Source organism: Strongylocentrotus purpuratus, unplaced genomic scaffold (genome assembly GCF_000002235.5).
Source record: "Strongylocentrotus purpuratus isolate Spur 01 unplaced genomic scaffold, Spur_5.0 spur5_scaffold_18, whole genome shotgun sequence".
Lineage (NCBI taxonomy): Eukaryota > Metazoa > Echinodermata > Echinoidea > Camarodonta > Strongylocentrotidae > Strongylocentrotus > Strongylocentrotus purpuratus.
This window is the reverse complement of record NW_022145603.1, coordinates 30,934,617-30,944,509: the sequence shown is the minus strand read 5'-3', so window position 1 is coordinate 30,944,509 and position 9,893 is coordinate 30,934,617. Positions and strand designations below refer to the sequence as shown.

The 9,893-nt window shown below is 40.7% G+C and overlaps 1 protein-coding gene across 2 annotated transcripts; it reads right to left on the bottom strand.

Annotated features, from left to right (window-relative positions):
• Positions 1-7,903, bottom strand: LOC592958 (UDP-glucuronosyltransferase 2C1). Of its 2 annotated transcripts, none has more exons than XM_003729613.3 (5): positions 6,774-7,903; positions 2,429-2,485; positions 1,658-1,823; positions 1,028-1,247; positions 1-423 (listed from the first exon to the last, which is right to left on the bottom strand). In XM_003729613.3, exons 1-5 carry the CDS (start codon positions 7,659-7,661, stop codon positions 138-140), a joined length of 1,617 nt encoding a protein of 538 aa, XP_003729661.2. In that variant the 5' UTR covers positions 7,662-7,903; the 3' UTR covers positions 1-137. The 2 variants fall into 2 exon arrangements, with proteins under 2 accessions (XP_003729661.2, XP_797549.2); XM_792456.5 differs by lacking the exon at positions 6,774-7,903 and adding an exon at positions 3,301-5,627.
• Positions 7,904-9,893: the final 1,990 nt, after the last annotated feature.

The following is a 9,893-nucleotide window of genomic DNA, read 5'->3' as shown; positions in this document are numbered from 1 at the left end:
TTTTTATGGTATTCTATTGCATATTTGAGTTTATTAAATGCCAAAATGAGAGAAGATGAAGAAAAAAAAATCAATCACTAAACTACCTTCCTACTGTTTTACACTCTATATATCACGAACCGGTGAACATTCTTAAACTAATCTGATTTAGATTTGCCAGCTTTTTGTTGCTTACTGCAACATAGCCCACAACATTTACAAACGATCCATCGTATAATGAAGATGAATGCGAGGACGACAGCCGCAAGGAACGCCATGACGTCGAGCGATTCTCGTTGGATGAAGTTGAGTTCCAGAGCCCGAGATCGAAGATGATCACCACCGAATTTCAAGATGTGTTCGATGTAGTAGACAACTTTCTCCCGGACGGGAACTATTTCATCTTTCATTATCGCGGCAGCTTTCTTCGCATTAGTTGTATACCTGATGGAAGAAAAGGGAGGAAGAGAAGAGGAAAGGGTGAGCAGATGATGATAGACACACTGGGTGAGTACTGGACATATTAAAAGTATTTATATATTGTAAATTACACTGTTGTTTCCCGATACATACAGTGGCGTATCTCGACCGAGGCGGGGTTGTGAGAATACATTAAATTTGAGCTAGTGGTGAATCAGCGGGAAAATATTCTAGGTCTTATGGCTTTGGGGAAAGGAGGGTGAAGGGAGGGGAAGGGAGGGTGATGGGTGTGAGTAACTGTTGACAGTTCTATATAACCAATCCCTTAATTATAAAGTGTAGTATTTTTGGTTTAATTACAATCCTTTATTGAACGACACGTTCGCAAATATTTTTGAAAATAACCTATTAGTTAGGAAATGTCCCACCCTTGTCAATACAATAACGTATTACGTAATCCGAACTTGGTTTCTATGGAGAAACCATAGAATATTGAAATTGGCTTCCAGGCGATTACTTGAAAGGTTTTGCTGATTGTGTTGAAATGGAAAGAAAATAAATAGTATGAGAGTTGACTACTCAAAAGGCTCCGCTACACCTTGGTAAAATTTAACCCGGAAACACTTACTTGGGGTTATCCAGCATCTCATGAAGGGCCTCTCTAAAGCTCTCCTCCGTGAGGGTGTTCTTGTCGACCACGAGGCCCATCCCTTTCGCTTGCATGCGGACAGCATTACCCATCTGATCACCAGCTAGAGGCATGACTAGGACCGGTACTCCGTGGGTGACTATCTCATTGATACCGTTAGCACCGCCGTGGTAGATCATTAACTTCGTCTTGGGGTGACCTGCGGTTTCGATGTGAAATGTGAAAACATTTTGATAAATCAGTAGCTTATTTATATGCTGCAATTAAATTATAGAAAAAAATCTTTTAATGATTGCAATTAATCATTAGTTTCGATTTTCATTAGCATAATTTAAATCGGCCAAATATGTAATGTTTATATACTTCCTATGATAAAGAAGTGATAATCACATGTCTCTATTGTATTTTGTTATGTTTTCTCCAAGATCTATCTTTTTTAGTCTCCCCTTTTCATTTTCATATCAGGCAAATTAACTCTTTATTTCATTGATTTCTATTCGATGCTGTTTTAATTTCGATTTGTTTCAGCATTATGGCTGCTACGTATATGATCAAAACTAATCAATTAATAATCTAAATTAGTTCAAATAAACATATTTATGTCTTTACCAAGTAGGTCATTCTGTGGTAGCCAATCGGAGACAAGCGTGTTGTTTCCAAGGGTACGTGGGCGTGTCCCCTTTAATCGCCATAGCACCCTCTGTGGTAGCTCGCTGAACACTTTGGCCAACTTTTCATTGAGATCCTCATTCATCAACGATGAAACAACAGATCCCTGAAAAAACGAAGTAAAACATATTGCATTAAAAAAAAAAAACCTCAACGCAAAAACAAAAACATAAAGACAAAAAACACCAATAACAAAAAAGAAACTATAAAAGACAACCCTTAATGAAAAGCCACTGCGGCTGAGCTAAGAGCTATAAAGTATCATCAGTTACTGTAAATTCGGGGGCACTGAATTGAAAAAGTGGTTAATCCAACTATAGCGACAAAGGGAGAGGGATATTAAAGGAGGAGGGCGTATTTGACGTTATAACTAATTAAATGTGTCCCTGGATACGTTTCGTGTTTTTTGTTCTCCAATTCTACCTCTCAGATAATTTGTGTTATTTATGCCCTCTTTCTAAAGATTTGTTTTAACGAAAAATCCTGGACTGCACCCCTGATAGAGGGAGTTGACGCAATCACCAACATGCATGTTGACGCCCACTGTAAGGTGTGCGGATGGAGCGATTTACTATAGATTTCTTTTTCAAAAAGGTGACGCCTTCCCCATTTTCTATTGGAATTACATATCCCTAATCCCTTTATTGCTAGGGTTGAGTCATGAATTTGTAGTATGGTCCATGCTAAAATAAAATCAGTCGGCTATCTTACCAGAGTAAACACAATGATGCCGTGATCTCCAGAGCCTTCGACAAAGTCGTTCATTTCCTGTAAAGAGAAAATACATTGACTTGATTGAATATTGATCATCTATTCTAAATTCACGCATGTATGGTACATATGCCCCCAGTGTAAACATATATTTGACGAATTGCAATAGAGTTCGTCTGAGATTATTCTTACCTTACAGAAAGAAATAAATATACAAAGAAAATGGAAAAAAGAAGATGGATTGCCCTGAACAGCCGAATGTTGTTATTTTGAAAGTGGACATTAAGAAATTATTCACCAGAACGAAATACGAATAGCACCTGGTGTGAAACAAATGATTCAAAGATTCGTCACCACGGCATGGAGATACATTTAAATACATTACTACAGGAAGTCTATCTGGTCTTAGATTCCAAATGAAATACAAAATAAATGTGTCGTGGTCTACTGGATACGTCACCGGACTGTGGATCACATGGTTCGCGGTTCAAGCCCCGTCGAGCGACACTGTCCTTTGGCAAGACATTCATCTTCATTTGCCACACTCCACCTAGGTGCATGTTAGTAAATGGGTACCTGGTAGGCGGAATGTATTCCTTGAATGCTTTTGGGGCAGCTGGGCTACATCCAGGGTAATATAATACTATTTGTAGGCACCTTCAGCACCCCCTGGGATGAATACGTGCGCAATTATATACACATGCAGTTGCCATTCTTTTTATTTTGTTTGTCCTGTCTCGGTTTATCCTGTTTCGAGATATTCTTTTTTAATGTCAATTACATTTCTTACGTTTTAGATGATTTGCATGTATTTCTGATGAATAATGTAAAATCAAATATATTTACATGAATCATTTTCTATCTAGTTATACCTGTGGTAATGGTTTGACTGGTTTAACGGTGATTCCGCCGATTGTGACGTAGTTTGGTGCAATGGGTGTAGCGAACTCAAAAGCCCAGTGACCTTGAGACAACCAGAGTTGAGCTTTCCCAAGAAGCTGATTAAGGGTCAGATCGGGTCTGATGTTATGTTCCTTCTGAATCTGACTCATACCCACACGGGTGAAGTACATGAGCATTGGCTCGGTGACATAACGCATCAGAATATTGGCAGTCCTTTGGAAGAACGTCATCTGATCGGTAAAGGTGGTTAATCCGCTGAACGGAACATATGATGATGGAGCGGGGATTCCAAAGGTGTCTTCAGAAAAGGAGGGCGCCCTTCGAAGAGGAGTCATCACGATGAAAGGAACCTTGAGGTACTCTGCAAGCAAGGCATCGCATCCGGAAAATGGAAGGGTGATGATCAGATCAAATTGCTCTGCCTTAAGGCGATCTAACGTCTCCTGGTCTTCGAAAAGTCGAAAACATCCTTCGGAGAACATCGGAAAGATCTTACGCATCCTTGCTATGATCTCCATCAAAGATTCTTGGCTAAAACCAAGAGCAATGGACTGAAGGCCTGAAGCTACCTCCTCCATCTCCTCCTTTGTCCGGTTGGTTTTAAAGAAGATCTTCCCAGTGACGGCTCCCTCAGTGAGGCCCTTAGTGACCTTATACTGAGGGGTGAGGAGTATGACTTCATGTCCACGTTCAACCAGGGGTTCCGTAATAGCAGAAAACAGAATATGCTGACTAACGGTGTTTAAGACCATCGTCATCGCGAGCATGATTTTCGCCCCCGTGGCAACCGGGGGAGGAGTGAGTCCAAAGCACAAGACAGCCGCAAAGAGTAAACCAGCGCTTGGAAGCCTTGCCATGTCTAGTTAATCACCGTTTCTGTCAATTTGTATACTCAAGAAAGAAGGGTACGCCTTCCTTGTTATTCGGATCATAGGTTAGTATGGACAAGAAGTTACCAGCTATGGAATAGAATCAATCTCAGACAACACCTGTAACTGCAAGCTAGGATCCTATACGGGTGTATATTAAATACCTATTCATGCGTCTACTGACCAATATGTATAATAAGAAACACCCCAGACGCGTACAGGTGAATTATAGACTATATTGATCGAAGGTTTGAGCTGATGTTTACAGTTAGTATTATACTATTAACTGTTGTGTAACCTGCATTCGAACGTGGAGTAGGTCCATGAATGGTTAGTCCAGTTTCTGTCCCCTTTTTATTTGTATTCTTCTATATCACACGCATCGATCCCACACACAGGGCGGTGTCTCCGCTCATCGCGATCCCCCTCATTACAGTCCAAAAGGAAGGGGGTACAGAATGAGAGGAATAATTGCAAGTTTAACTTTCAACGATGAGGGTGTGTTATTTCATCAGCTGATTGAACTCGCGATACGGAAGCTGTACAATAGGAACTTTAACGAACAGGTTTGTAAAAAAAACGCGTTAAAACGCGTCATATGACGTACGAAAACCAAGGTTTGTCGACAAACCTCCTTTGTGAATTCGGGCCTGAGGGTGTGTTATTTCATCAGCTGATTGGATGCGCGACACGGAAGCGGTACAATGGCTGGATCGAGCCATGATGAAATTTGGAGGATCGACGAACACAAATCCAGCTATTCAGTGACCCGCCCACCACCACCACAACCACCCCAACAACAAGAGCAGAGACAATTAAGTTCGGAAGAGTTTATTGAACATCTAAAAAATAATACCTGTCCATCTCTATAAATATAACAGCTTAGCTAGTTGTTTGGAAAAGTTTCCGAGTATTGCGAGCAGAAGAAAAAGAAGAAGAAGAAGAAGAAATGTTTAGTTGCTGCTGCTTTGGCTTTGTCGTTTCGGTGCTCTCGAAAGATGTTGTAAGGGGTCTTGAATGAAGAGACTACTTCCTCGCGATCTTGGTTTCCTTCCTGCTGACAAATGAGGACTAGTCGATGAATTCTAGACTCGACTCAATGCATTTTCATTTATCAGAAAATCATAGCTTGCCCTGTGAAATAGAGTCAGGGCAGATATTGACCGGTTGTGTAGTTTAAACAAAACGGAGGGGCAAAATTCCGAAAGAAAATGAATGACAAGCAGAACAAATACACAAAAAATAAACAGCAAAAACAAACAAAACAAAATATGTTACTTTCCATGTACTCCAAATTGCCAATTGGTATTGATTGGGATGCAATGGGGGCACTCAATGGGGATTCAATTGGTAAATCGATCCAGATAGAAAAACCAGTGATAAATTACTGATACTTCGTAATCGATATTGGCAACTGTCTACCAATTACGTATATTCTAATCTCAATTGCATAAACTCCATCACACTTATCATTTGAAGTGAATTCAATTAGAGTAACATTTAAAATGCCCAGGCTCGTACACATACATATACTAAATATTCATGTTGTTTCTTGGTTAGTAATCATATAATCAATATATCTATTGCTAAAACGTGAATGCAATTGTAACATAATCAGACAAAATAATTTATTGGTTAATAATTGCCAAAGGAAAATAGAAATCACAAAATTGATGTGCATTGTCATAATTTGCTTCACAAATCATGATAAATGTATCTTTCTGTGACACGTGTAAATTAATAATGAATATTCATGAGATGCATAGATCTATTGGTTTTTATTGGTTTCTGTTGGTTTCTATTGGTTTATATTGGTCCTATTGGTTTCTATTGGTCCTATTGTGTTATATTGGTCTCATCGGTTTCTATTGGTACTATCGGTCCTATTGGTTTGTATTGGTCTTATTGGTTTCTATTGGTCATATTAGTTTCTATTGGTCCAAATGGTTTCTATTTAGCATTGGTTTCTATTGTTTTCAATTGGTTTCAATTGGCCCTATTTGACTTTAACGGGATTTTAATTGGACCAATCGGCCCCATTAGACTTTAAAAGGTTTTCAATTGGACCAATTGAAGTTCAACTTAAGGCCACTATTGGTCCAATTGAAACCAATTGGGGTCCCATTAAAGTCTAATGGGGCCTATTAAAGTCTAATTGGGCCTAGGCCAATGGGGTCAATGGGGCCAATTGAAACCGTCCCATTGGAACCAATTGAAACCAATGGAAATTTAAATTGGTGTTCAATTGGTTTCAATTGGAATTTCGTCTTGGGCTTGCGGCAGACTGTATAATTTCCCACTTTTCTGTGGCAGATCTGCCACAGACTGTTCCTGCGTCATGGTATGCGGCAAGTCTGCAGCAGAATTTCTTTCTGCCGCATACTTCGGCATACTCTTTGCCGCAAACTTCAAGTCTGCGCAGATTTGCGGCATACTTTTTACTTTCCTATGGGTATGAAGGCTTTCGTTAACACCATGGTAGCCTCACAGAGAAAGACATACCGTCGTATACGGCTGTCACATGATGTAAACGATCGAAAGCCTCCAGTTGTGATAAATGAAATCTTATTTACCTTTGGTAATGGTTTGACTGGTTTAACGGTGATCCCGCCAATGGTGACGTAGTTTGGTGCAATGGGTTGAGCGAACTCAAAAGCCCAGTGACCTTGAGACAACCAAAGTTGAGCTTTCCCAAGAAGCTGATCAATGGTCAGATCAGGTCTGATGTTATGTTCCTTCTGAATCCGACTCATACCCACACGGGTGAAGTACATGAACATTGGCTCGGTTACATAACGCATTAGAATATTGGCAGTCCTTTGGAAGAACGTCATCTGATCGGTGAAGGTGGTCAGTCCGCTGAACGGTACGTAAGATGATGGAGCGGGGATGCCAAAGGTGTCTTCAGAAAAGAAGGGCGCCCTTCGAAGAGGAGTCATCGCGATGAAAGGAACGTCGAGGTACTCCGCGAGCAAGGCATCACATCCGCAGAGAGGCATGGTGATGATCAGGTCAAATTGCTCTGCCTTAAGGCGATCTAACGTCTCCTGGTCTTCGAAAAGTCGGAAACACCCCTCGGAGAACCATGGGAGAATCTGCCGCATCCTACCCACGATTTCCGTAAAGGATTCTTGGCTGAAACCAAGAGCAATGGACTGAAGGCCTGAAGCTATCTCCTCCATCTCCTCCTTTGTCCGGTTGGTTTTAAAGAAGATCTTCCCAGTGACGGCTCCCTCAGTGAGACCCTTAGTGACCTTATACTGAGGGGTAACGAGTATGACTTCATGTCCGCGTTCAACCAGGGGTTCCGTGATAGCAGAAAACAGAATATGCTGACTAACGCTGTTTAAAACCATCGACATCGCGAGCATGATTTTCGCCCCCGAGGCAGCCGGGAGAGGAGTGAGTCCGAAGCACAAGATAGCCGAGAACAATAAACCGGCGCTTGGAATTCTCGCCATGTCTATAGTTTTAATCACCGTTTCTATTAATTTGTATAATAATGAAACATTAAAGTCTGATCACAGGCTTGCATTGGGTAGAATGAATCCCAAACGATGTAGTATATAGCTCTTATAATAGACAGTGGGTTCACGCCGTATTAATACTAGTAGGTCTGTATTACGAATACTAGTAGGTTTGTACAGTTGTCTGACCTTTCCGCACGCTTCTACGGACAATGTGCATTGAGAATCAGTCAATCAGTCTATTGATAGAAGTTCGGTCTCACGTTTACACTATGGTATTATCATGGAGCTATTATTAGCCTATTGTTGGGTAGCCTTCATTACAGTTTGCTAGACGACCAAATCACCTGATATTTCCTTAGTAGCTAGTCTTCGGCTGTCCTATCTATACAGTTATTTTGGATACAATTAAATATTAACCTATTGTTACGTAACCTACATACAAGTTTGCTAGACGTTCGGGTCACCTATCCGTAGTAGTCTTTTTTCCGAACATGTTTTGTCAAATACAATATATTATTAGCTTGTTAAGTGTTGCGTAGCCTTCAATCAAGTACGCTACATGACTACCTTTAGTTTGTATACCCGTAATATTCTTGAGCTCACCGTTCTGTATATTTTGTATTATTAATACTAAGTCAGCGGCCTATGGACAGAAAAATTAGCGAGGAAATAAACGTTATTTTCTATGAAAATGAATATACAATTACAGACCTATGCATTTTCTTACCTGCCGTTTCGAAAAGATTTTATACAGCATGTGAAGCGGGTCTTTATCGAATACTTCCTTGTTTTTGTTTGCTCAATGTTGCGTCTAATTTGTCTTTTAAGAAAATGTCAGCATGCTCTTCATAAAACGGTCTTTTAAGTGAGTCTTGAGTATCAAGACTACTCCCTGTGGCTCTTAGTTTCCTTCCAGACAATGTGTGAGGACTAGTTTATGAACACTAGACTCCACTCAATACATTCATATCCAGTGAAAATCATAACTAATTGCCCTGTTAACTCATTAAGGGCGGATAAGAATTATTTTTTATAATGCGAGGGGTATAATTCCGAAAGAAAAATGTCTGACAAGCACAACAACAACGAAAACAACAACAACAACAACAAAACCAACAAAAATACAACGAGGACGACAACATCTACATTCTATTTACTAAGTTGCTATGAAAAAGAAGAAGAAGAACAGGTAATCATAATCATGTCCACCTTCATGTTGATACCTAGCAGTTGAAACGTGGTATGGGAAGGGGGGGGGTGCACATTTTCAAAATTATTATTTGAAATACATATTTCCCATTGTTAGACATGTTCAAGACTCAACAGTAAAACTTAAGCTTTTTGTGTAAAGTGACGTCTTTAAAAAAAATATTGTTATCGACATACATAGACATTTTAGCAGTCAAGTTTTTCCTCATAACAATAGGGACTTTTAGATTTACACAACGAGAACGTGGACCGCCACGTGTGACATCCTTTTAAGATAATGTGACGTCCTATTAAGGCACTGCCGGGCACGACCCAGTGCCTTAAAACAATATCACACGCGGCAGTCCACGCTCTCGTTGTGTAAATCTAAATGTCCTTATTACCATCGGTATACAACCAACGTCGTAAATAACCAACTCGTTGACAAGAGTATAAGCCTTTATTGTGTTCACATTTCAATTGCTGATGCAGATGGCTATTGAAGTTAACTAAGGTGGATTTTTTCTAAAATCCGATATTACCGATCGCGTTAGTAATGCACATTTTGCATTTCTATTCGTATCCGGACACCTACCCCCTGGACATCCACCCCGAATAGCCAACCCCAGTCAACTACCCCATAGGACAACTACCCCTAGGACAACTACCCCCAAGGGCAACCACCCTCTAAGACAACTATACCCCCTAGGACAACTACCCCCGGACAACTACGCCCAGAAAACTACCCCCTAGGACAACTACTCCCCGGACAGCAACCCCATAGGACAACTACCCCCAGATAATTACCCCCCTTAGACAACTACCCCCTAGGATAGTTGCCCGGGGCAGTTGTCCTAGAGCATGGTTGTCTGGGGTTAGCTGTCTGGGGGTAGTTGTCCCGTGGGTAGTCGTCCTAGAGGGTGGTTGCCCTAGGTGTAGTTGACTGGGGGTGGTTATCCGGGGAGTGGATGTCCAGGGGGTTGGTGTCCTAGAACCATTTCTATTACCGGTTACTATTTAGCTTTTATTTTAGTA

Bases quoted from the DNA above. Each gene is read 5' to 3' on its own strand.
- LOC592958 (XM_003729613.3), bottom strand. From the start codon at position 7,661: ATGGCGAGAATTCCAAGCGCCGGTTTATTGTTCTCGGCTATCTTGTGC. The intron at 2,486-6,773 runs GTAAATAAGATT...TTCTCTTTACAG, and splicing joins CAGTCAAACCATTACCAAAG to GAAATGAACGACTTTGTCGA. The intron at 1,248-1,657 runs GTAAAGACATAA...TCGAAACCGCAG, and splicing joins ACCACAGAATGACCTACTTG to GTCACCCCAAGACGAAGTTA.